General features: G+C 43.6%; 1 protein-coding gene across 2 annotated transcripts; it reads right to left on the bottom strand.

The window, feature by feature from the left end:
• Window positions 1–286: 286 nt before the first annotated feature.
• On the bottom strand, window positions 287–26,929 carry LOC123643224 (ILK associated serine/threonine phosphatase). 2 transcript variants are annotated; one of them, XM_045558665.1, is made up of 14 exons: window positions 26,693–26,758; window positions 20,095–20,316; window positions 18,913–18,978; window positions 18,764–18,810; window positions 18,385–18,441; window positions 15,387–15,506; window positions 13,889–14,015; window positions 11,539–11,645; window positions 11,012–11,105; window positions 10,651–10,738; window positions 9,118–9,239; window positions 2,577–2,696; window positions 816–897; window positions 287–561 (listed from the first exon to the last, which is right to left on the bottom strand). In XM_045558665.1, exons 4-14 carry the CDS (start codon window positions 18,771–18,773, stop codon window positions 421–423), a joined length of 1,068 nt encoding a protein of 355 aa, XP_045414621.1. In that variant the 5' UTR covers window positions 18,774–18,810; window positions 18,913–18,978; window positions 20,095–20,316; window positions 26,693–26,758; the 3' UTR covers window positions 287–420. The 2 variants fall into 2 exon arrangements, with proteins under 2 accessions (XP_045414621.1, XP_045414620.1); XM_045558664.1 differs by lacking the exons at window positions 18,764–18,810; window positions 20,095–20,316 and having other exon boundaries at window positions 26,693–26,929.
• Between the last annotated feature and the right edge of the window lie 752 nt (window positions 26,930–27,681).

Below are 27,681 nucleotides of genomic sequence, written 5' to 3'. Positions count from 1 at the left end.
GCCCTGGTGCTGGTCCCAGCCTTGTCTCTAACCAGTCATCACCTTGATCTCCTCACTGCAAAATGCCACTTACCCAACCAGGGTCGTCACGAGGGTGGAAGAGCACGTTAAGATGCCAGTGGACTCCATGACGTTACATGACCAGCAGCTTGCAGGTCACTGTGAGCCAGCTCAAGTTGCCTGTAACGGTTTTAACAAAGAAAGACCCAGAGCACATTCAAAAGCACATAATTAACCTCTCAAGGGTCAAGAGGTGCTCACAGTGTAATAAGAGAGCTCAAAGGACTAGGAAAAAAAAAAAGAAAGAAACCTTTATTTACAACCATGGGAGTCCCACAGGAGTACACAGAACACACAGAATGTGCACACACAAAATGAACCTTTGAGTCAACACCACGCGTGCTCCTGCACACACGGCCCTCAGTGCCCTATCCGCACCACCATCACGGTGACGTTGTCGGCTGACCCCCGCTGCACCGCCTTATTGGCCAGCCTGTTGCAGGCTGCTTCGTAGCGGGCATCGACAGCGGGCTTCCCTTCTCGGGTCTGGATCTTCTCATCCTACCAGACAAGAAAGGGGCACGAGTGAAAACAGGTGATCCTGCACCTGTGACTCCGCTGAAGGAAGACCTGCTCTGGCCTCTACCAGGACTGGCAGGACAAAATGACCAGTGAGTCCCCGGGGCAGAGTTCCCGCTGAAAAGAGCACAAGGGCTGCCTCCAAGGCAGGGGGACATGGGAATCTCAGGACTTCAACTTCTCTAAAAATTAAGGCGCATTTGGAACAACTGGCACCCCTTTGTGAGACTTCTCACCTCAAGGCAGGACAAGATGAAGTTCACGGCTTCTTCTGGGGTGAAGACCTTGAAGAGCCCATCACAGGCCAGCAAAATGAACCTACACCACCACAAAGAAACATATATGGGTTTTAGCAGAAATATTTTTAAAATAAAACATCCTGGAGAGGGAGGTAAAATAAACATCAGGTGTTATGGTAAATACACACCAAATTTTTGTCACCACATGCCTGGTGCCATTTCCCAAAGATAGAAAGCTGGCGATGATCTGACGTCAGGAAAACAACCTTGAGCACACTGCACAACTGAGGGCTGTGTGCAAGTCCTAGAACCAAGGAGGGGACAGCTCCTTTGCCTACTTTCTTTTGTTTGGAAGCAGCATGCTCTCCCTTTCAGAATCAACCCCTCCTCTAGAATGGCCACAGACGTCTTTCTGAACAATGGTGGATTCGACATGACAGTTCTGGTTCTCCTGGCACTGCGGGTTGTGGGTAGGGGATGTTTCTCTGCAGCTTTAAGGTATAACCACCTTTCTTTTCTCATTGTAATACCCCTATCTTTGTTTTCTTCTTTTGACTGGGCATACAATCAATTAACATTTACTGACCACATGGTCTGTGCTAAGGACACAGTGGGGACAAGTCCAAGCAGGCTCCTGTCCCTTCTAGTGTTGTGAGAGTTAGACCCTGAGTAACTAATCACACAGACCTGTGATTACAACCTGGGAAGGGAAGCTATGAAAGCAAAGCAGAGAGCACTAGGCAGATGGGGGCCTGGCCTAGTCTGGGAGCAGACGAGACTTTACTGAGGCAGCATTTGGAAAACCAGAGGGGGTACTGCTGGAAACATGCCCAAAGACCCTGGGGTGGGCAAGAACATGGCACGCTGAAGGCACGTGTAGACAACAGGGGAGCATGGGTCAAGAAGACGCCAAGGAGGCAAATACTAAGCAAGGTGTGTGCTCTTCATCCATAGCACTGGGGCAGGACTCCAAGCCGCACCACGGAAGGACCTCCCTGGCTGCAGAGTCCCTGGCCAATCTCTCTCACCTCCCTCATCAACTCAGCCCCGTGCATCCTGCCTTCCTCTAGTCTCCTTCCTGCTACCGCCTAATTTCAGCCCCTCACCATCATGCCAGGGCTACGGCATCAGATCCTAATGGGCCTCCCTGACTCCATGACACAACTTTTAACAATTACCTGTTGAGGGCTTCCCTGCCTCGAAGCATGGTGCCGTATCTTTAGGCACACAGAACGAAGACAGACTCCTTCTCATCCTATCTTGCCTCTACTTAAAAACTTCCCATGATTCTCCACCAATTATGAACTAAAATTCAAACTTCTCAGCATGGAATTGAGGGCCCTTTATAATCTGTCCTCAAAATACCCTACCATCATTTTCCCATCACTCCTTCTGTCCTCCAAGCAGCTGCCTGGCCATGCAGCATCGCACCATCACATGTTAATGCCTTAGTGTGTGCTCCCTCTGCCAGGAAAGCCCCTCTCCTCTCTCCGCTAGGGGTACCCCGCTTCCCTCAATGCCAAAGCCTCCCAGAGCACTCCATACTCCTGTCCCACGTGTGCTTCCCCACCACTGCGGACCCCACTACAGCAGAAACCACATTCTGTTTACCTCTGCCCCCCCAGGGCTTAGCACAGTTCTAAGACATTGCTGCCCACCTGCTTCCTCCCAGCAAAGATTTGATACAAATCAGAACAAGTCAGAGAGAGAATAAAGCCATGTGTATGCACATCTGTGCCTTTGGTAAGGCCTTCTTACCTGTCATTGGGGGTCAGCTGGCAACGTCTGATGTCTGGCACAGAAGTGACACCACAGCGCTTGTACTGCCCGTCCCCAATGGAGCGGGACACCTCCAGCACGCCCAAGACACGCCCATCCCTAAAATGAGGGGAAAAACATTTCCAGGCTACTTCTGATAGATCATGGGTCCACAGTACTTAGAATCTGATCTTAAACGCAGAACACAGGAGAGTGAAAGATGCAGCCTGTGGAATCCACATTATCCAGCACTGATGTTTCTTTATCTCAACCAATATGCAGAGATGTCCAGTCATTAACATTCCTGCTGCCCTAGGGGGCCCCGCCCAGCACGATAGCCACTGCCCAGCCTGACCTTCCAGTGGACTCAGCGGTAGGTCCACACTCCAGAGTCGGACCTGACTGGACTGGGGGAGGGGTCGGCAATGCATTCTGTTTTACAGCTTCTCAGGTATTTTGGGAATGTAGCCTGTGTTAAGGATAACTGGGATGTTTTGCATTTCAATCTAACTGGACTTGGAAAATACCTGAAAGTGACTATTCCTAGATTCTGGAGCACATTTTCTTTACATCAGGTACAGGTATGATTTAACATTAATATAAACAGTAGTGTTCTGCACAGCATTCTATTTTTACCCATCCTATTCTTAGTTGGGGGCACACAGAAAGAGATGGGAGGTGACCTATAAATAGAAAGAGACACCTAAGGCACAGTTCTATTGCCAAGGAGAAACTGTGTGGGGAGCCTACAGCTCCATATTCTGGACAGTTGTGGTCCAGGCTTGGACCGGAACTGTGTGCCCTTAGGTAGCTGCAAGCTCCCTGCCCCTCAGCCCACACTTAATCCACACTTAACAAGGTGTGTGAGGGCACTTGGTGGATACATAAGCTGTGCATGGAGGTTCAGCATCACAACGGGGCACCGAAATCATGGAACAAGAAGCTCTAGAGCTGTGCAGACAGACGCACATGGCGATTCTGCCTCAGCTGCTGTCCCAAGGGCAGAATTTTCAGCCTGGCCCCTGGCCCTTCCCTGGGCCACCCAGTCATGCTCTCAGTGGCTCATGGTTCCATAACAAAGACATGTTTTTTTCTTCCTCACAAACTTCTGCTGGCATCCGTAAAAAGCTGAGCACTCTTCTGGGATACAAATTGTTAAAACAAACAGCAAGAGGAACCACAAAGTGCACAGGCCTAAAGCCCAGATGGGCATGGGGGCACTCAGCCTTAAGAGCACCAGTTTAGGAAGCAGCTCAAGGTTTAAGTACTAATGAGAAGCCAACAAAGTGCCTCTTCTGTGACCAACCAACTGAGTACCTGGTGTGCCCCACACCCAATCCCAGTCAAACCTGTCGTGTTTCAACAAAATTAAGAGCACAGTGACAACCTGTACAATAGCAGGTCCCATGAGACTGAGTCACTACCAGCAACTTCTCATACAGCACAACTCAGTACAGAAAACACAGAACAGCTCCTCAGTATGATTAAGAAAAATGTGAGCGGCACAAGAGCTGCCATCTCTCATTCTTGTTTACTGAGCAAATTTCCACACACAGTGAGACTCTTACACTCAACTACTGGAGTAACAGGGGGAAGCAACAATGGACAGAATTATGGATCCAGGAAAAGCCACTTATATTTCAGAAAACCTTTTGGTAAAATTATGGCAAGCCAGCCTGGCACTCTGCCTAAACACAAAGCGATGTCCTACATAGGATGTGTGTGTGCAAATACCGGTCAGCTCAAGAAAGGCTAATCAGAGTCCAACTCTGAGATCATGCATTGCATGAGGGTAAAGCTACACCACTTAGGCCTGGTGAGTGGCTGGTAAAGTTCAGAAGGACACTCCCAACTAAGCTGGCCCACTCAGCTCCAGGGACCCCACAGGCCTCACATTGCCTGGTCTGCTTTACCCGTTTTATCAGAACCTAATACATAATCTGTACGCGTCTCTCTTTGGCAGCCTGCACCACTCTGGACACAGCAGAAAAAACAGCAGGTTCTCCCCCAAAAAACTGCTAAAAAGTTCCCTCTCCTTCCTCTGCCCCTCAAAGTCTCACCCCCCATAATTATTAATACAACACTTAGGATGGAGTGGCTTTTTTTAGTCTCAACCTACCACGCCAATCTGCCTGTCCCCTGGTACCAGCCCTCATTGGGACTGGCCTCCCACCCTTAAGAACTTCCAACTTTTGCTTTATGAAGCTTCATTTCTCTTCTGTTTTGCATGTGCCAACCCAGGAACTGTTTACCTATTCATGGGCAAGGTGTTCAACAGTCCTCAGACCTTAGCTATGTTTGCTGCTGTTTTCTGTTCCAGTTCTTTCTTCACAATCAGACAGACACTGAGACTTCCTACTACGTGTGGGTTTACGCTAATCTGGCTACTAAGAGATGCTGGAGACTGCTTGGACTTCTGCTCCTTTAGCACATCAAAGCAGGGACACAGTGGTGTGGATAAAGAGGCTATCCACTACCGACGTCTGCAGAGCTAAGGTTGGGAGGTGGGAGCTCCATCTCCCAACCATCCGAAGAATGGCAGTCGCCCAAATCCAGTGTATTAACATAATGGGTGCTACAGAGATAACCAAAGGTACAATTCCAGAACTGTTCCTTTTACTTCTGAGAGATTTGCACTTGACCAAGTTTTAAGGATGTATTTAAATCTAAATGCTATCCGTAAACTTCCCATCATCTGTTCAGATGCCTTCCTTGTAAAATGAAAACAAAATTGTCTTTACCTACTCAGAGAAATTCACTGCTGCTAAACTTCAGTATAAGAAAGGAAAAATAAGAATACATATACAGATTAACTTATTTTTGTAAGAAACACTGGAAAGAATCAAGAAATAGGGCGAAGGGGGCAGAGATGAAAGCATGACATCTCTAAACATGTCTTTTTACTCAATTTTGATTTTGAACCATGTAATGGGAGGTTCTCCATTTTTTAATTGTGGTAAAATATACATAAAATTTACAATCTTAACCGTTTTTAAGTGTATTAAAATGCATTCACAGTTGTGCAACCATCACTTCCTTCCAGCTCCAGAACTTTCCCATCTTCCCAGTTGAGCCTCTGTCTCCATTACACACTAATCTCCCACCCCCTGCTCTACCCCCTGGCTCCCACCATTCACTCTACTTCTGTCTCTATGAATTTGACTCCTCTGGGGACCTCATATGACTGGAATCATACAGTGTTTTTCTTTTTGTTTTGACTTATTTTATTTACTATAGTCCTCAAGGTTCATCCATTTTGTAGCATGTGTCAGAATTTCCCTCCTTTTTGAGGCTAAATCATATTCCATTTTATGGATATACCACATTTTGCTTATCCATTCATCTGTCAGTAAATGCTTTGGTCGCTTCCCCCTTCTAGCCACTGTGACTAATGCAGCTGTGAACATGGGTATACAAGTACCTGCTCAAGTCCTTGCTTACAATCCCTTTAGATATATATACCCAGAAGTGGAACTGCTGGATCAAATGGCAATTCTATGTTTAATGTTTGAGGAACCTTCATACTGTTTTCCACAGTGGCCACACAATTTTACACTCCCCACCAGCAAAGCACAGGGGTTCTAATGTCTCTAGGTAATTTACAAAGGGAAAAAAAGCCCTAAAATTTAAAACAAACTGAAACTAATAATCAAAGTGGTAACATCGCCACAGTGAAAATAATTATTTCACTTTTGCACACAGTATACTCTGAGTATGTCTTTAGTGAGGTATAGTCTAAGGACAAGAGAACAGCAAGCAGCAGTTAAATTTCATTAATAATAATTTTGATACCATGATTTCACAACTATTTTGACAAATATACTAACATTATTAAAAACCAAGATTTTCAGCGTAAAAGAAAAGAGCTACAAATATTAAGTCAAAGAAGTTAAGAGAAAACCCTGTAATGTTAAATTTGATTAAGAAATAGCAATTGAAGCTCATGATTTAAAATATGTTGTGTGTTTCCTAGCTCCGCTCTTAAACGGACTTAGAATTAATGACACCTCCTTTGAAATGACCGATCCAAGGACATGGATTTTGGTTTCTAAAGATTAACAGACATGTGTGAAGACGGCACAGGAATCGGCCTGACGGAGCTCCCACTGGCTGTATCTGGGATAAAGTGAGCAGCAAAAAACAACTCTGTGGCTACAATTAACTTAACACGCTAAGTAAATAAAGTCTATTGGCACACAGTGACTCACAGGGCAAGGAAGGAGGGGGAGAAACAGGAGTGGAAGGAAAAACACCAATTTCTACAATTGCAAGTGACTATCTTACTTTGCAAATTGGTAAATGAAGGAAATATTTAAATATTTACCTTGCTTTTTTAGAAGAAACTATGTTCATCCCCTATTGATGATGAAAAGCCTTTCTTTACAGAATGCCTGCTAATACATGTGGAAGGAATCACAGAATATGAAAATCATCTTTGCCATCCGTAATAAAATAATGAGGATTTAATAAATAACTAAAGGATGCTAAGACCATCAGGTGAAGAAAGGCTGACAGGAACCAGAAAATTCACAAGGAACTACAGTGTCTTTCCCTAGGTTACCCGCTCATTACACCAGGAAATATGAAGCCATCTGGTTGTTATCCCCAGGGATTCAATTCAACACCACTAGTGGTGACACTATGTGCCTACCGAAGTGATGGATTATCAAGTATACAGCAACCCCCATAAAACATTTTTGCTAAAGACATTTAATCTGACTTTAAAGGGGCTTTATACCTAACTTCCAGATTATAGCAAGTATACACAAATGATACCACGAAGAAAGGCAAATTCAGAGCATTGATGACTCTATATAACTGCTGGCCTAAACTGAACCATGGTTATAAGCCCAGTAAAAAATGAAATCCAAGGTAAACATGAATGCTACTGACTGCACCCTGGTTTGAAACAAAGATGCTTTAGGGATAACTGGGGAAATATAAATAGACAAGATGTTAACCTAATATACCGTAAGGAAATATTATTGTTTAAGGCGTGAAAATGGTCATTGACTAGGTCGAGAACATCCTTATCTCCAGGAGATGCACACTTATGTATTTAGGGTGTTATGTCATGTCTGCAGCTAACTTTCAAATAGTTCAGCCTGACACACACACACACGAAGCAAACATGACAAAATGTTCACTGCTGAATCTAAATGGTAGATATTGTAATGTTTGTTTTACTATTTTAAAGTTCTTTCTGTATGTTTGAAACTTTTAATAATAAAAGCTGGGTGGAGACCCTGGCCTCAGACAGGAGAGCAGGTCACAACAGTGCCGTGCTACTCAGGGACACAGAGCCACTGCCTGTCTCCTAGCCTCCAGGACCTCTTCTCTGAAGTGAAGGGCTCACCCAAGCCCACACTATCAAATGGTATCTCTAAGGGATCTAAACACGGCTCTGAATGAAGTGGGGATTGGGAAACAGGAAGTAACAGCAACACAACTGGCCTTACTTTCAGCCACAGGACTGTCAATATCAAAATCTTTTCAAGGAGTATAAGAAAGGGCAGAAGAGGTGAGGCTGACACTCACATTAGGGTCACATCCTCAGGCATTACCTTCCACAGTGGTCACCAGGACAGTAGTCATGGTGGCAAAACTGAGCAAACAGCACTGCCTGAGGTCTGAAACCAGACTTACAATCCCATCACTCCTCATGTAAATTGCACTGACCATGAATTAAATCATCTCTTACTAATCCAGGAGCTTTTGAACAAACTCTAAGGGCTCTGACTCCTCTCCAGAGATCTCCTGTACCACTGGTTAGACTCGGCCTGGAGCAATAGCAGACTTTCCCAAATAAATACAAGAGAAACTACACTCAGGACAAGTAACTGCAGTCTTACACTAATAGATTATTTCTCTCGTCTCCAACAGAAAATAAAATTTTAATGGCCAAACTGTATAATGAACCAGAAAATATTTCTAGTCAAATTGATAATGCAATGTCCTTTTACTTTTAGGACATTCTCCTAAAGTAAAAACTTAAGCCTTCCTTTAGCTGCTGTGGAAAGATGGCAGATTATAAACCACAGCAGATACATGATTTTCAGAGATTTGGAAAGAGAGGTGAAATGGAATTGCTAAAGACAGGGCCTGTTCTCTGTGCCAGAGAAGTTGTTCCCAGAAGTCCAGGGATAGCACACACTACAAATACGTCCTGTCTTAACTACTTTAGATTTTACCTCTGGAGAGTTCACCTAAAACTGTAACTTACTCAGTGTGACAAATGACAGTATTTAAGAAACTTCCTAGGCACAGAGAAAACATTGCAAATTGTAAATGTGAATTTTAGGCAGGTTTTGTCCTTTTCAAATTTAGGGAGGCATGTTTCTTGTGCACACACCTCACCCACTTGGACATACATGAAGTCCTACAACAGTCATCCACCTATGTCACCAGTGTCGACCTCAGACGGACTCTCATCATGCTGAAGACTACCTTAACATGGAAGTTCTACTCCTTGATGGTCTCAGGGCCACTTTTACAGCCAACAGCCCTCCTTCTCTAGAACTTCTATCAGACCCTTGGTTACCTGACATTTCCTCCAGCCTTCTGTATTCTCATTCGTTCTTCATACTGGGTTGGATTATGCTCTTTGCTGAGGCTTAAGGCTGCGTGTTTTTGACTCTCCTCATTATAACGACATAAGATTGCCTGGGAAGACGAAGATTATAATAGTCATAAAATTCAATAAGTCCAGTGCCTAAAGTTAGCAGTTGAAGAGAAAGGTTAACAATGGAGTTTCCCATTCAGCCTCTTGCTATAAACACATATTCAGAGAATCAAGCAACAAAGAATTGTCAAAGACATACCAGTCAGGGAGAGACACCCCTGGTTCTGGTCTCAACTCTGGTGTAAACTTTGCTAGATGGCCATAGCCAATTGCTCACGCTGGCTGTTGTCACATTTGTGACACGAAAGGGAAGCACTCAAAAATTATCAAGGTCCTTTTGGGCCTGGAGTCTACAAGGCCAGAGATGTTAAGTCTGTGAGTCCATAAGAGGCAAAGACAAGAGTGCACATTCAGCATGCTGGCCAAGTCCTGGGCAGGTGCTCCCCACCGCTGCCTCCACGTGTTCTCATCTCCACCAGGTTTACTGAGTCTGTTTTAGGGAGGACACTGAGGCCTGAAGGATAAGTAACATGCCTGAAGTCATACAGCAGAGTCAGGATTCAAATCTGGGTCTGACTCCTAAGCCTTTCTTTTCTTATGCTGATTTTCCCCCTCCTGTTTTTGAAGTCATTTGGTCTAAACACATACGTACTAGAGCCAGTCCACTGAAGGATCACCAGAATGTAAAATCCACCAGGCAGGGGCCATCATCCCTTATGTTCACTCCTGTACCCCTGGAGTTTGGCATTTGATGAATAACCACCCCCAAATTATCAGGGGTTAGGGTCTGAAGATGTTGCTTAAGTGTGTGCAGGGTCACTCTGTCCGTGTGCCGAAGCAGTGTGGAGGGTGGCTAAAAAAGTGGCAATGGACTTGAACATGTGTCCTGATGCAGAGGGAGGGACTGAAGCCAGCCTTCCAGAGCGCTACCCCTGTAGGCTTCCTGCCACTCCCCACAACTGTCACGGGGGAAACAACACTCTGAGCCTTCTCAGAGGAAGAATGGCACTTCACCTAGTACTTCTCTAGTTACAGCTTTTGAGTTACTCTGAAATTACAATGATTTTGCGAGGCAGTGTTAATATTTTCCATTCATTGCTATCTGAGGTCAGAGTTATAAAGTAGTATATAAGTTACTTGCACACTGATTAAATTCTGACCCATAGCATCACACACATAAAAAAGAAACCATGAGAGGATAAGAAACAAAGAAAGGAGCTGGGTTTTAAAGAAGTCTGTTACAGGGCATAAGTCTTCCCAGAGAACAAACTGTCTCAATAGCTACTGTTCCCCTATGTATTCTCGTAAGCAGAACACCCCACAACAACCCCACAAGAAGAAAGATTTCAACCCAGCCATTATCATTTTAATCTTATTCAACAACAACTTGGCTAAGGTTTTTTCCCCCATAAAACACACTGTCATCTAAGTGGGTGGCTCGGAGCCACATACCCGACTATCTCCGAGGTTGGCAATATAAAGAATGTTGTCTACAGCCAGAACACACGTGGCAGTGGACCCATCTTTCCAGGCAGGCTTCCTGGGGGGAAACACATCAGAAATACAATCACCAACAGCCTAGCACTTTGAGACTAATTTCCAGAGCTGAATGGGAAGTATCTTATACTTTAAAACAGACCACTCCCTTGATACTTGCTTTTTTTCTCTTTTAGGTTTTGCTAATGGTTACAAGTTTACTCAGTGCTAGACACTTTTCAGACAGTAAGCATTAGTGTTAAACTGTACCAGAGGACCTGAAATGTGTTAGGAAAAACACCACACACAGTCCACTTCTTCATGGAGTTATACTTACTGGCTTGAAGCTTGTTTAAGGAACTCTTCATCAGTATGCTTAAAAGTGTCCAAAAGGCATCTCTTCACGGTTTTCTCTACACTGATTACATCTCCTATTACAGAAGGGCCAAAAGAAAGCAATCTGTCAATGAGGGAAGAGTATCCTCTTCCCACTGTCATTTTTGTTTTTCTATTTTTTGCATATCAGTTGATTCTGAAGCATGAGTAAGAACAATCTCTACATCCTCACCTGTAAGAGTGCCTTTTGAATTTGGTTTTACTAGTTACCCAAACGTAAAGGCAAGACACTCACTGTACCCAAAGACAGCTTGCGAAGGTTCCCATCCCTTAGGGACGTGAGAAGTAGGGCACTAAGCCATGCCTGCATGGCTGCTACACCGGGAAGACTCGGAGTCCACTCCTGTCAGCCCCATCCTTTTAAGAGTCACCAATGATTCTTTGTGAAAGCCAAAATGACAAAACTGACTGATTCACACAGCCATGCAGACAGCAAAAATCAAAATGAATATTAGTTCTCACGCTCACCTTTGGGAAATTTCCTGATTAAGTTCTGATGCAAATTCTGTGCAGCAAATTTTGAGGCTCGAATTCCTCCATGTCCATCAAAAACAGCAAAATATGAAACCCGAGTACTGGAAGAATGAATTAAGAGCCAATGAAATTCTCAAAACAAAGATCACACTTCTCCATTAAAGCTTTTAAATCGCATCTCAAAGAGTGAACATAGTAAGACAGAGGAACTAGGCACAGTGGCTCACGCCTGTAATCCCAGCACTTTTGGAGGCTTAGGTAGGAGGATCACTCAAGCCCAGGAGTTCAAGGTTATCATGAGCTATAATCTCGCCACTACACTCTAGCCTGGGTGACAGAGCAAGACCTTGTCTTGAGGGAAAAAAAAATAAGACAGAAGAAGTCACACTGTCCAGTCCACTGTTGCAAATGGAAAAAAAAAAAAAATCTGTAATATTAACTGAGACAAACATTTAAGCAACTTTCATAGCTTTTTAAATTAAATGTTAAAAATCCACACTTATTTCAAAAATCAAGATCTGTTAACTCTGATTTTTCAGTGACGATGAAACTAAAATTCAGAACTTTTGTCCTACTTAAATCAGGCTTAGTTTCACACATTAACAAACAGCCAGAGGTTATGATCCAAGACAGTCAAAAATACAGTCACACATTGTTTAATGAGGGACATACATTCTGAGAAACACATCATTAGTCGATTTTGTTGGGTTACCATCACAGAGTATACTTACACAAACCTAGATGGTAGTCTACTACACACCTAGGCTACATGGTAGAACCTACTGCTCCTAGGCTACAAACTGTACAGCATGTTAGTGTACTGAATACTGTAGGCAATTACAACAAAATGCTAAGTATTTGTGTATCCAAACATATCTCAACATAGAAAAGGTACAGCAGCTCTGTATCAGAATCTAATGGGACCACCCTTGTCTATGCTTCTGTTGTTGACTGAAATGTCATTATGTGGCACATGACTATATCTACAAAAGCTGGGGGAAAGTTCCAGAATTGTTATCGAAATAAATTTTGAATAATATCTAACTTTTACAACCTATCTTACCACTCTTATTCCTATTCCCAAGTTTTGCCAGAAAACACATATATATGGAATAAAAGACATCAAAGGCAACATTTCAAGAAGAACAGAACAAAAATGCCCATGAAAAATGACATTTATCTACAGAGCTGCTCTTCTTTCAAACTTTTTGGAATTCCTTTTCAATTTAAGATATTATGGGCAATGAGAAAATAAACTTCGTCTGGTTCGTAAGTCAGAACCATTATCTTCAGCCTAGTACTTGCTAGGTACGATTTAGTGTTCCCAATTAAATCTACCCCTGAAGGACCTGCCCTCTCTCCAAAAGACCCTTTCCTGGCTTTAAAGCAATTCCCAGCCCCTCCCCCCCCCCGCCCCCACAATCTTGGTGAACAACGCAGCCTTGCAGCAATGAGAGTATGTGTCCTCAGCTCTGCACGTGACCCACTGCTCCGCGGCAGCCACCTCCTCATCTTCGTGATCAGGCATCACCTACTGGACAAAAGCCACTAGTACAACTGGCTCCAGCACACTGTGTTAATGAACAACTGGTGTCAATTAGTGTATGTAACATATTATGTAACTCTGGATTACAGAAACTATGTAATACATGTTATTATATATGTAATACAATGTATGTTAATGGTCAACTTAATGTTCTACCTTCTGGCCACTTTTTTCTCCACGCCTAAGAGCTCATTGAGATGGCCACGTTTTAGTTTGTACAGCTGCAGGATATTTTTCATTGCCTTTCTTCCCCTTGGTGCCATTTCAGCTCTGTTGTCTTTCTGGGCCCTGATTATCTGAACTAGCTCTCCTTGATCACCGTGCACACTTAGTGGCTTCCAACTTAACCTTCTAGGTCCCAGAATAAGAACACTCTCTGCCAAAAGCTGCTCAGTCACTGGCGAGGAGTAACACACCCTGAAGATCCACAACATGGAGCATCCTTTCCCTTTCAGCAGGTTTCTCAACTACATCACTACTGACATTTTGGGCTGGATGATTCTTTGTCATGGAGCTATACTGTGCTCCTAAGATGTTTAGTAGCATCCTTGGCCTCTACCTACCAGATGCCAGTAACTTCCTCCTCCCTCAATTCTGACAACAAAAATGTTCCCAGATAATGACAAATATCCCGTGGAGGGCAAAATCAACCCCAGCTAAGAACCACTGATGTAGAACCAACCCACTCAAGTGACATGCAGTCTTTCTAGTAAATACTAACTGGACACAGTCCAATACTCCAGTCAAAACAGAGGAGAGTTTGATGCCGACTAGGCTTCCTGGAGCGCAGACACTCACATGAGGGAAGACGGGGGCCGGCACTCCTCGGTAATGTCGTTCAAGATGACATGGGCGTCTTGCATCTCCTCCCTCTCACCCTTCCGCTCAGCCACATAGCCTTTCAGACCAAAGATCACCGAAGAAGCTAAGGAAAAAAGAACAAAAAAGACAATACAAAACTGTGCTCGACCCTCTGGAAGCCCTAGTCCCAGAGCAAGTGAGAAGAAACCATGGCTATTTTACTCAGCAATGCCCTATTTGTGCAAACAAGGAAGAAATACCCCTTAACGCATCTCCCCAGTTGCAAGTCTGTAACTAAAATCAGAGCACTGTTGGACAGGCTGGGTCCTGAGAGGCTGGACAGTGCGGCAGAGACGTGAGAGAACAGCCAGTGAGCACAGAACAACTCCGCATGGGGCATAAGTCAAAGCACCAGGGCAAGGCAAGTGCTGCCATCCCACAGAAGTGGGATTCAAATCAAGGAGGGGATTGTGTGTAAATCTAGTCTTTTGATAATTTAATGAGGACAAAGATTCCTAGTTTAGAGAAAAGCAAGTCAATAGAGTTTGTCCCAAATGCCCTGTCAGACTCCCTGAAAATATGTATTTCCATGCTCAAGGCTGGTGGAGAATTTGAACAAATGGTAAGATCAGTTGCTTCCTGCATTGGACTCCTTTATCCTTTTCGTCCTCAGTTGAAGTAAAAGCAACTGATCTTACCATTTGTTCAAATTCTCCACCAGCCTTGAGCATGGAAATACATGAGTCCAATGCAGGCACAGAGATCTATTTACATTTAATGGCTAGGCTAGTTTGAGCTCCTTTTCTGACACCTAGAGCCAGGTAAATAATAAAACACTTTGCAGAGAGCTGTTCTCTGTGAAGTGACAAGCTGAACTATCTTCCCAGCAGAGCTATGAGCAGGTCTTTTCACATACCTCCATGTGCATCCTACAGCTTTAGCTGAGGTAATCCGCGGCAAAGGCCACAGTAGTCTGGTGCAGTAAATGCAAATCCACAGCTATTTCGCTTTAGTTGATACTTTTAATTCTCTTCCCCGCTAACTTTGACAAGTTATAAAACTGACTACAAATTTCAGCTGCTTTTTCCAGGCTTAGGGTCTCTCTTGGGAAGCTGCCTACTAAGCTAAATCATAGAATTCCAAGTGGTAATCAACAGGCTGTGCACAAAGACTGGAAATCAGAGAGAGGCTGGGTGGTCGATACACTAATCACTCACTGCAGAAGGCTGAGGAAAACCACCTGTATGTAAGGCTTGAGGAACAAATGTAGGTTTCCTATCTGACCAAAGGTAAGGTTAGAGACAGACATACGTGAAAAGTAAAAGGAGAAAGCCAGCACAGGTAAACTTGGAAATTAGTTTGCAAAAGGGAAACCCTACTCATTTCTTAAATACAGACATAAAAAGAAAGTATTATAATTAGAAAGCTGAGATTGTTTTTGCTCTGGGTTTTAAAATATGAGTCTAATACATTTGTTTTCAAACTGTCTGAAAACCTTTACAAACTTTCTTTTCCACAAGCTCTTCACTGCCATTCTTCTCCTCCTCGGAGGTTTTTCTCTTTGCTCCTTTCCCTTCATTCTTTACCATCTGCGATATCGATGTAGCAAGAGAACCTGGAAATAAAATAAAAACCGGATGGAAACACAGCTGTAGACTGTCAGAAAAAGTCACCAGCTTACTAGGCTTCATCCCAGCCCTCAGAGACAGAATGACATTTCAAGCAAAAACTGGCAGACACAGGCAGACCCAGCAGTTGTGACTTCATGGGGAGGGGTTGGGGAGACAGTGCTGCACACCCACAGTGGAAGTTAAGATACAGGCCCTGAATCAGATTGACCCTGAAGGGATCTGTAAAAGAAGCTTCTCAGTGGTAAAAACAAATGTACCTATTTTTAGTTTGTAGCTATATGTGATGTTTTACTTTCACAGGCCCTTACTGATAAACAGGGAAATTTCCAAAATCTATAAACAAACATATCCCGGATAGGTTCAAAAAAGTAACAAGTGACCAAAAAGGCTCAAAATGATTTAAGAACTGTAATGCATCCACAGGCCTGCTGCAGCCAATCCCACTTGCAGAGGATGGATCTGTACTCAAAGCCAGAGCTAAGGGAATCAGCAATGCGTGTGTTTGGAATGAGAAAAGTCTAGGTTCAAAGAGGTATGTCCACAAGGCTGGTTTGTTTAACTTTCCAGCCTCAGTTTATCTGTAATGTGATGAAAATACTGTCATCACAGAGGGTTGTTCGAAATTGATGGGGGCAAAGTATGTAAAACATTTGTCACACTGCCTGCTGTTATCAACTGTCCGATAAATGGCAGCCGCTGGCCTAATGAATGATTCTAAGTGTTCTCTGCATTTAGGTATAAAAGTATACAACCATTTATTCAACCTATTCTTTGCCATACATTTCTGAATACTGAGGAAAAAGAAGAAAATGTCCCTACCCTCAGGAAGAATAAATTATTTGCACAAGGACATATTTCTGCAACAATATACATAATACACACATGCCACCCCACATCATAAGGCAAAGTAACAGAAAAGGTCATGGATGTTTCCAACAGAATCTCTCCCAAAAGTTTCTCCATTAATATTCTATCGCTTACTGTCTGGGTTCCAGTTTTCCCAATGTGCATGTGAAAGTATCTTCAATTCTTTTAAATTCCCAAACACAGAAACCTCATAGCTTCATTATTGACTTCTAAGCAAATTATACTGCAGTCAGAGAATGTGATCTGTACATGAAACAGATTCTTTATGGGGACTTATTTTATGGCCTAGTACAGGCAATTTTTGTAAACGGTTCCTGCCTGAGGAGAATGTATTGTCTTCTCAAGAAACCTAAACTACTGGATGCAAGATTCTATATACATACATTAAAAAAAAAAAATCAAGCTTATTAATAGTGGTATCCAAATTTAAACTGTTACTAGTTTATTGTCTTTTGCCCTATGGATAACTAAGAGATAGCCATGCTGAATCTTAATTTCTTTCAATAAATCTCTTAGGAACCTTGATTCCACATATTAACTTTCATTACCATTAAGAGTACAGTCTTTACTGGGAAGGTTTCAAGCTACATTATAAGAATATCGTAACTTTTTGGTATGCGTCTACAGCCCTGAAAACTTGAGAATTCTCATGTAAGATGATTATAATCTTTTTTCTGAAATATAGGAAATAGGCTAGGCGCAGTGGCTCATGCCTGTAATTCTAGCACTTAGGGAGGCCGAGGCGGAGGATCACTTGAGATCAGGAGTTCAAGACCAGCCTGAGCAAAAGCGAGACACCATCTCTATTAAAAAATAGAAAAATTAGCTGGGTGTGGTGGCGTGCGTCTGTAGTGCTAGCCACTTGGGAGGCTGAGGAAGGAGGATCCCTCGAGCCCAGGAGTTTGACTGTAGTGAGCTGTGATGACACCACTGCACTCTAGCCCAGGCAACAGAGTGAGACCCTGTCTCCAAAAAGAAATATAATAAAGTAAAATATAGGACATATACTAATTTAATCCATATTTTCCAGACTGATTCCAATGATTTTATGGTAATGAATTAATGATACAAAAAAAACCTACTTGAAAAGCAGCAAGTATGCTATTTGACAACCAAAGGAAGGCCTCACAGCAGAAGATAACTGCATATGAAACAGGACCACCGACATCTCCACCACCCCCACACCATCCACCCCAACCCCCCAAGCAGAGGAACTCCACATAAAAAATTCTCAGTGAGATGGAATAACAGATTTGTCATTATGACAAGAGGAATCTGCTCTATTCTTCCCTTCTACTTAATTGAGACACAAAAGGAAAAGTGAAACGTTTTTAGGAGTGGGTAGAGCCAATGCTAATAGGCTTAACACACTTGGGCATGTCAGGAACACAACAAGACAAATCAGAAGAAGACACTCTGAAATTTTTTTTAAAATGTTAATACCAAAGTTCAGAGTAACTTTTTTTTGAGTCAGGGTCTCCCTCTATTGCTCAGGCTAACGTGTAATGGTGTCATCATAGGTCAATGTAACCTCAAACTCCTGGGCCCAAGCAATTCTCCTACCTCAGCCTCCCAAGTGGCTGGGACTACAGGGGCATGCCATCACGACCAGCTAATATTTTTATTTTTTGTAGAGGTAATGTCTTATTACGTTGCCCAGGCTGGTCTCAAACACCTGGCCTCAAGCAATCCTCCTACCTCAGCCTCCCAAAGTGCTAGGATTACACGTGCGAGTCACTGTACCTGACTGAACTCTTAATTCTTAAAGTCAGTTTCAGCAGTTTGAACGCCAAGAAGTTAAACATAATCACCAAAAAGGGATGTAGTACTGAAGCATCTAATCCTTATGCACCTACCTGATGGTGCTTATTGAGTGTTAATGAACCTTACGATGAATTATGACTTAATGTCATCCAACATGTAAATTTTATGTAACAGTAAACTATCCTGTACTATTTCTATCAGCACCTTGGATTTTTTTCCCCTACCACTTACCTGAATCGCCACTGCCAGCAGGTGGGAGATCGTCAAAAAGCAAAGGTCCCCCTGATCCTGAAACATAGCAGAACACTTAGTGAGCCCACAAAAAATGTATAAGGCTTAAGTTTCAGAATCCATCCCACCAGGACACCTATGTAGGTTATTGAAATAAACTCAAAACTCTTGTGTCAATCCAGTGGCAACTCATACTGTAGTGAATAATACTGAACTTACTTTAAAGTCCTACCATTTCAAAGGAAATAAAAATCTGCCTTAAAAAGTTAAATTTTATTTCAGCTAGTAAAATAAACACTCAAATGAACCAGAGAAAACTGCTCAACATTTTTACGCAGTACTTCTCAGGGCTAGTGACCAGCAGATTTTTCTGCCTTACCTGATGCCATGGATTCAAAACTTAAGACAGTCCAACACCTAAAACATCTGTGTGTTGAAAATGGGGGAAAGGGAAAAAGATTGAGACAACTACAATCCCAGGATGAGTAGAGACGTTGACACACACCTGGGAGAGCCTGAAGACTGTACCTGAGTCAGTACTGCTGGCCGGAGGGAGGTCATCAAAGAGCAGGGATCCTTTCTGAGCTTCTTTCCCTAAAACACAGAAAACCTGTTTAGAAAGTATATGGTCAACTTCCAGGACAGACTGTCAAAGGGGAAATCATGTGGTCTCCCCTGCTCTGAACTAAGTTTGCTATTAGAGTCAAATTTTCTCCTTCCTATCAAACAAAATTTATTTTAAAAAGTATTTTCTTAACAGCTTTTAATATGGACATTTGTTTCCAATAGTTACAGTCAACATAAAAGCAATGAATGATGCCCCTACAGGCATTTTAAGGGCCATTGGACATTTTGAGGAAAATAAGTATTTTTCTTGACAATTTCATTATTGAAAGCACCAAACATTTAAAAATCTTTCTTTAAAAGAGAATCCCTAGGCATGGTGGCTCATGCCTGTAATCCCAGCATTTTGGGAGGCCGAGCAGGGAAGATCGCTGGAGACCAGGAGTTCAAGACCAGCCTAGGCAACACAGCGAGACCCTATCTCTACGAAAAATAAAAAAATTAGCCAGGCATGGTGACATGCACCTTTAGCCCTAGCTACTTGGCAGGCTGAGGCAAGAGGATAGCCTGAGCCCAGGAGTCCCAGGCTGCAGTGAGCTATGATCACACCACTGCACTCCAGTCTCGGCAGCACAGCAGACCCTGTCTCGAGAGAGAGAATCCCAGGAAGAAGAAAACTGATTCTAGACAAAGAAAGCAATACTTTTGTACCTCAAGACAGAACTTCAGAAATGGGGGATCCTTCAAAGATCTACAGGTTTTTAAAAAAATCCTATTTCAATGACATTCTACGAGGGAAGAAAATCTGCTGTAATCTGGTGTCCCCAGCCCCACCACAGTGCCTGATTCAATAAACACCTCTGGAGAAAATAAGGAGTACCAGATAATCAAAGACTGACAGCCTCAGAAGAAAGCCAGAAAACTTTATCAAAAAACCGTAGTACATGTCTTAAATATCGTATGTCCAATTATCCCTTTCCACATAAAATTTAGTTGCCATTTCTTATTCTCCATCTTTTCCCCAAACTTCTATTTAAGCTATTAAATATGTGACTGGCACACAAGAATACAGGGGAAATAAAGGGCTAAAAATGAAAGTATGTGTGTTCGCCTCCTACAAAGTTCAACCCACAGGCTTAATCCCACCTCTTCTTCCTCAGAGTTCAAGTACAAAAATGTACTCATTGAAAATTCAGTTCCCTTAAAGAAATAAATTTATATCCCAAGAGGTTCATCCATATCGTCTTTTTGCCTCCATGTAGAAAGGAACTGAGTATCAATTTTCTTCTTTTAAAAACAAAAATTTAAATCAAAACTTATAAACTCCAAGAAAGGAAATTTCTTCAGGGGTCTTTAGGTCAGAAGTACCTAAAATACATAAGAAATTCCTCAGTTAACAAAACATAACTCTTTTACTTTATACCCCTAATGCAAATGGGAAAATGTATTTATAATCCTTCAGGATGTCCCTAAACAAATTAAGGTATTGCAAATACTTCCATTTTTCTTACAAGTGACATAAAGACTATGGGAAGTTTATAAGAAGCAGCAGAAGGTATTTAGGATAACCATTTACTTAATGTATTAATCCCATTACAAGAATCCCTAATATTCTAGAGCAAGTCACTACCAAGAGGAGCCCAAACTACATTGGGTCTCACAGTCAAAATGCCCATTCTCCTAATAGACGCAACTATACGGGATGATCCAGAACGATCACACTACAGTCAGGACAGCCAGCCAGGTGTCTTAGGAGAGGAGAGGGGAGGGGACATTACAGGGAAGAGGCCAACCTAAAGAGCAACCACTTGTGACAGGTCAGATTTTAATTTCTGAATTATCCTACCCATCTAAATCGGGTCTTTCCACTTCCACTGTGACAACATAATGGGGGACGTCGTCTTTCCCCCAGGTAATAAATACATTTTCAGTTCTTGCAAGCATTCCTCACAACACAATTTCCAGCTTAGCACTAGCCTGGCCCCTCTTTTTTGGCTACAATTCAGTCTAAGACAGTACTCAAAACTGAGTACCATCCCCAGAGATTGGCTTATCTGCCCATGCTGCATAGAACGAGCCTAGCACTTTCTTTCTCACTCTGGAATACTGTAAGCGGTACTTCAATTAATGACAATGAGACCATCTTAAATTTTTTTGGCCACAACTGAGAATGGCTTATAAAAATAACTAATACTTCCTGCCTGTCAGGCTCTATTCTAAGGGTTCTACATATTTTAACTCATTAATCCTTACAATAATCTTATGAGGTAGGTACTATCATTGTTATTATTTACTAATAGAAAAACTGAGGCACTGAGGTCAAATACCTGCCCAAGGTCAGAGAGCCAAGGAAAAATAGAGTGGGGATTCAAATCCAGGCAGTATGGTTTCCCTTGCCAAGCTCTTGGAGAGGTGCTACACTGCCTCTACACATGGAAACCCCTCTAGAAACTTCACAAAGATCATCTCATTTTACCCTTAGATCATCCTGAGGCTCTACCAAATCTCCAGAATACCTTTTCTATCATTGAAAGGGTAAAACTTAGAAGTTTGCACCTGGATTCCTTAAAAAACAAAGTCTGTAAGTCATAGGCACTATGTGAGGGAACTCCCAGTTAGCCAAAAGAAAATCAAAGTACTGGGGACTGCAATCATTGGACAAAGTGTGCCTTGACCCAAAATTTTGGAAGATGCCCCCCAAGTTCTAATGTAAGAAACCTAATAGACTGAAAATGTTTTTTCATTAATTTCACCTAAAACTTTTTTTTCAGTTATCTACATTCTGATGCTAAATCTACTGAAAGTTATATACTATGCTGAGTAAAATACTCTTGAGTTGATAATATTCAGGTTAGCTAAAAGGTTGCTATGTACGATAAAGTAACAAAAACGTTTTATAATATTTTGGCTAAACTGTTTTTGTTTTTTGTTTTTAAGAGACAGGGTCTCTCTCTGTTGCTCAGGCTGGAGTGCAGTGGCATCATCATAGCTCAGCAACCTCAAACTCCTGGGCTCAAGTGACCCTCCTAAGTAGCTGGGACTACAGGCGTGCTCCACCATGCTCAGCTAACTTTTTCTATTTTTTGTAGAGACAGGGTCTTGATACATTGCTCTGCCTGTTATCAAACTCCTGGGCTCAAGTGATCCTGCCTCAACATCCCAAAGTGGTATGATTACAGATGTGAGCCACTGCCCTGGCCTAAATTATTTTTACACCAGAATTTTCTTTTCAACTACAAACGTGATACAGATATTTTCCAAACACCACAGAGGTTTATCAGAAAAGGCAAGGGGGCAGGGAGCTCCACCACATTCCCCAACCACAGTAACAGTTTAGCGTGTACTTTTCACTTTCCTCGATGCTCATGTAGATGTATACATGCATTTTAATTTTTTTTTTTTTTTTGGTAGAGACAAGGCCTCGCTCTATTGTCCAGGCTGATGTCCAGCTCTTGGCCTCAAGCAATCCTCCAGCCTTGTCTTCTTGAAGTGCTGGGATTACAGGTATGAGCCACCATACCCAGCTCATTTTAATTTTAGAAGGCAGAATCATACACTACACAATTACTTCACATATATTGTTCACATAATTCATCAGGGCATGCTCCAGGCCAACACCTGGGAGTCTAAATTCATTCTCTCCAACAGTTGTACACTATTCTATATGGAAAACATCTCATTTGTATAGTTCCATTAGAGATGGGCACTCAAGCTGTTTACAGCTCTTCACATGACAAATGGTACCACAATAAAAAACCTGACACACATATCCTCAATCTGCCAGACTGCTTGTGTATGAGTGGTTTAAATCTGACAGAAGCCAACATTTTCCCCAAAAAGTTGTAAAAACTTCCACTCCTGACATACTTTATGAGAATGTCTATTTTCCTACACCTTCATCAATATGTTAGCAATTTTTGCTAATATGATGGGTGAAAAAAAAGTCATGACCTGACAATCCTTTCCTCAGTGACCAGGGAAGGTGAGCATCATTTCCTGTTGATGGGCTATCTGTATTCCTTCTCTAAACTGTTAGAATACACCCTTTGACCATTTTTCTAATGAGTTATCTGTTTTTTTTCTTATTAATTTTGTGAGTCTTTCACTTATTAGGGATATTAACCCTTAGTAATGTATATTACAGTTATCTTCTCTCAGTTTGTCTTTTGCTTTTGTGGTATCATTTGTCCTGCAAAAATTTTAAATTTTTACATAGTCAAATTTTATGACTTGAGTTTTTTCTTGCTTAACCCGTTACATAGTTTTACAATTAGTCTGTCTTCTTACAATATCTTAACTTTTATTTTGTTTAGATCTCCAATTTTTTAAAGAAATATTTTTAAGATGGTCTGCCAAGCAAGTATTTATTTAGTCCTTGAAAGCTGACCATCAGTTCTAAATGTACTTGTGTAGCAACCAAATATGTGAAAGAACCACCCGATAAACTGAAACCAAGTTACTGTTGAAGCAGCTTTAAACCACAGCACCTTTAACTAACTTGTATGGATTGCCAAATACAAGCTATCAATCTTAAACACATTAAATCAGCACTTTTATGGGCATGACATAGAAAAATTCCATTTCTGTCTGATATGGACATACTTCTTTTAGATTAATAAAAAAGATATGTGTGCATATATACATATACATTATATATACCTTTTTTTTTTTCCTTTTGAGACAGGGTCTTACTCTATTGCCCAGGCTGAAGTGCAGTGGCTCGATCATAGCTCACTGTAGCCTTGAACTCCTGGGCGCAAGTGATCCTCCTGCCTCAGCCTCCTGAGTGGCTAGGACTATAGGTGCACTACACCCCAACTGGTTAATTTTTTTTTTTTTTTTTTAAGAGACAGGGTCTATGTTGCCAGGCTGGTCTTGAACTCCTGGCCTCAAACAATCCTCCCACCTCAGATTCTCAGAGTACTGAGATTACACGTATGAACCACTTTTAAGAAACCTGATTCACTTAGCAATTAAAACCCTTAAGAGCTTGGATGAAAACTACTAATTTAGCACAAACATTTAATGCATTCTTTCTATATCTTTTCCAAGATTATAAAACATTGATGCAATGTTTAAAACAAAACAAAAATCAAAAGAACTGAACAAAACACATTTGATGTGATCTGAGCAGTACGCTATCTTTTCCCTTTGGACACTTAGTGCTTTTACAAAATCCATTTAAGACTGCATTTTTCCCCTTTAAACAACTGTTAAAAGTTAACGCCTCATATAATAATGGCTAACATCTACAAAACACTATGTGCTCAATTTTACGTGTAGTACACTCTTTAATCCCTACAGTAACAGTAGAAGGCATCACCCCTGTTTTACAGATGCAGAAACAGCCACAGAAGGCACAGAGTAAGCGAAGAGCTGGATTTGAAACCAAACAGTCTGGTTACATTTCCCAAACAACTCTTTTTGGGGATTGTGACGATAACTAGGTCCTTTATTGTTCACTGCATTAACTTAGAGATTTGTGGTAAGCACATATCTTGTATGAGGGTCATGATCCAGTTTAGCTTCCTTCTTCCACCCACTTTAGCAAACAATATGATTTACTGAGAAATGTGGTATATAAATTTTTTTTATATCAGTATTTTCACAAGAATGTGAAATCAGATTGTTCTTGTTTAAATGATTTTTTAACCCATCAAATCTCATCTTGTTGGTTTTAGCATGTCATGATAACTTTGGATCTCAATGCTCTCTCTCAGCTTCCTGTCATCTACAAATTCTGAAAGTATGTCTTTATTTTAAATCTATTTTTTAAAATGCACTCAGCCAGGCAGGGCCTGTGGACAGTGTCATCATCCTTCAGGCAGAGAAGGAGCAGTTTACTAATCCACGTTCAGTGAAGAGGGGTTTAAACACCATGCAGTCCCTCTGTTGCCCTGTCAGCTCAGCCAAGGTTGGAAGCTGAGTTTGGAAAAAAACAGCAGCAGGATACGCACTCCCCACCGTATCTGCTGCTAAGGTGCCAACTTGTAAGATTTCAAGTTGTCAGATTTTGTGTCATGTCCAGGGGGCCATCCCCTGAGCAGAACAAAATTAATTTTGGATAAAAAGTAAAGGGGATTTTTAAAATGAGAGGTTTACAGGCGTATTAGTGAACCCAAACACATTCAGACAGAAGTTATATTCCACCAACATAGAAAAAGACTGCCTACACAAAGCCAGTCTTTACCCACAACTAGAACTGTGGTTATCCTGAAAATGAATGGTTGAGTCGAGCTCACAGATTCATCGACCAGTTATTTAGATGCTTTGTGCCATCAGAATGGTCAGTGGGGAAAAGTAACTGCGCATTACTGAGAACAAGGGCAAAAAGATACAACTTCAAAATGGTCCCACAAAGACTGGCTGTGCACAGGTGAAAAGCCGTGCACAGGTGAAAAGCCAGAATCCCAGTTCTGTGGAGGGCAGAATGACCCTTCATTAGGGCCCCAAACCCCGACTAATCCTCCACACCGGCACACTCTGCTCAGGAGAACTGGAGAACTAAGTGTTGCCTCTTTGAGCACATTGTTCTCTTGCCTAGATTTGGTGCAAACCACAAGTCTACCCATCTTTAGAAGCCCAATTCAAACCCTGCCTCCTTCCCCAGTATCTCCCATCAAGACGACAAATACTACTCCTCAGGGTACTGGGCATTTCCCACAGTCATTAACTTTTGGCAGTTTTAATTACTGTATAATCACTTGCATCCAGAATTAAGCTCTTAGAAAGCTAAGACTGGGTCTCAGTCACCTTCCCATGCCCTACAACAGTAGTTCTCAAACCGTTCGTCTCCAGATCCCCGCTGGACTGTCCAGTCAAAATCCCCCAGGAGATTTAATACCATCCAGAAATCTTATGGATTCGGATTTAGTGGGGCTGAGGTGGGCCTGTAAATCTGAATTTGTTTTTAAAGTTTTCCAGGTTTACCTGCCACCAAGATAGGTTTGGAAATAAGGACCTAAACTACAACATCTAGCTAAATGTCTTCCGTGTGAACACATCAGCACGTTTTGCCAAATCAAACCTGGAGTGACTATAACCCCTCGGACACAGGGTAACCCCAATATGCTGCTGTTTTTTCCAAACTCAGCTACGCCAGCGGCCACACGAAAGGCAGGTTTCACACCGCTGGTGTTGGGCTCAGACTCAGCCTACAGGAACTTCCACACGGGCAGGGGTCAGGGAGCCAGGCCAGCACTCCTAACCTTCAGGAGAGGGGGGACTTCTTGTCATCCAGGAAAGAACAAAAAACTACTATTAGTCATAAAATCTCAGTGTCATCCTGTCCTCCGGGCTTCAAGAACATGAAAGGTTAAGTCAGTAATTCAATGTCTGGTGCAAATAACAACAAAAAACCCGCAAGTCCCTGAACGTGTACCTCGCCTGGAACGCGGCTGTCCCAAGGCCGGGCGCTCGCAGGGACGGCGGGGCCCGCGGGTGGACCCGGCCTCGGAGCGCGCGCTCCCTGCGGGCGGTCGCGCGGCCTCGGCGGCGCCAGCGCCACGCAGAGGCCCGGCCCGTCCTCCCTACGTCGCGAAAATGGCGGGGGCGCGTCTCGCAGCGCCACGGGTGACCGGCCGCCAGGAGGCGGCCAGCGGGCCGGAGCGGGCCCCGCCAGGCCGGAGCAGGCCCGTGCAGCCCGCGCCGCGGCCGCGCGCCGCCTCAGCCGCCGCGGGCCCCAGGCCGGCGCCACCCCGCCCGCCCTCCTTCCCCTCGCCGGCCAGGCGGCGACGCAGCTTACCGGCAGCCGGGCGCGGCGAGCGCTCGGGCTCCGGCAGGTCCCCGAACAGGTCCATGGCGGAGGCTGGGCGGCGGCGGCGGCGGCGGCGGCAGACGCGCAGCCCGCGAGCAGCGGCCGGGCTCCACACCCGGACGGCGGCGGCGCGCGGGCGGGGGCGGGGGCGGCCGGGCGCCGTCAGTCACCTGGGGGACGGGCCCGGGGAGCCGCCAATCGGCGCGCGGCGCGGCCCGGCCGCCCCAGAATGCCGCGCGCGGGCGGGGGCGGGGCAGGGCGGTGCGCACGCGCGCCGGCTTCTCTCGCGCCCGGGCTGCGAGCTGGCGCGGGGCGTGCGGCGCCCGCTGCCCACCGCGGTGTTTTCCGCGTTGGCGAAACGCGGGACCCTCCTCCCTTTCCCTGGCGGGGACGTTGGGTTTCCGTCCAGTTTTGTTGAGTTCTCGGCCAAGAAGGCCCGTCGAGAGAGAAATGTCTGGGCCAAGGGCAGCCCCGATGTCTGCAAGGCTTCACGCAGCTGTTGACATCGCATCGTTCTGGCCCTTCCTCCTCAGCGCCGTGGCACGTCGCGTTCCGGGCCCGTTTTAGAGACTTGAGAAACCGAGGCTTGGACGGAGCGGCCCTGTGCGTTAGGACGGGAGCCTCACAAGGTGCAGGAGGGCGAGGCGGCATTCCTCGACGCGTCTGCTCGCCGCCGGTCTCGCGGGGCAGCGGGAAGAGGGGCTCGGCCTCGCCGGTCCCGCAGCCGTCACGGACGCCAGGGCCGCAGCAAGACTCAGCTGGGCCTTGGTGTTCTCTTGTTGAACATAAACAATTTCATAAAACATGAACATCAGGCTACGATATAGATCAAGACAAAAAAAAAACGAGACCACTCTGTAACCAAGTCTGAATACAGACAAAATATATGAACATTGTCCAAGCCACAAAAATAACCAAACATGCTCCACCTCTGCTAATAAGAGTGATTGCTGCTGCTTCACCAATGACAAGTTTAG

This window comes from Lemur catta, chromosome 8 (genome assembly GCF_020740605.2).
Source record: "Lemur catta isolate mLemCat1 chromosome 8, mLemCat1.pri, whole genome shotgun sequence".
NCBI classification, from domain to species: Eukaryota; Metazoa; Chordata; class Mammalia; order Primates; family Lemuridae; genus Lemur; species Lemur catta.
Note: the sequence above shows the minus strand (reverse complement) of the source record. Positions and strands in the feature narration are given on the sequence as shown.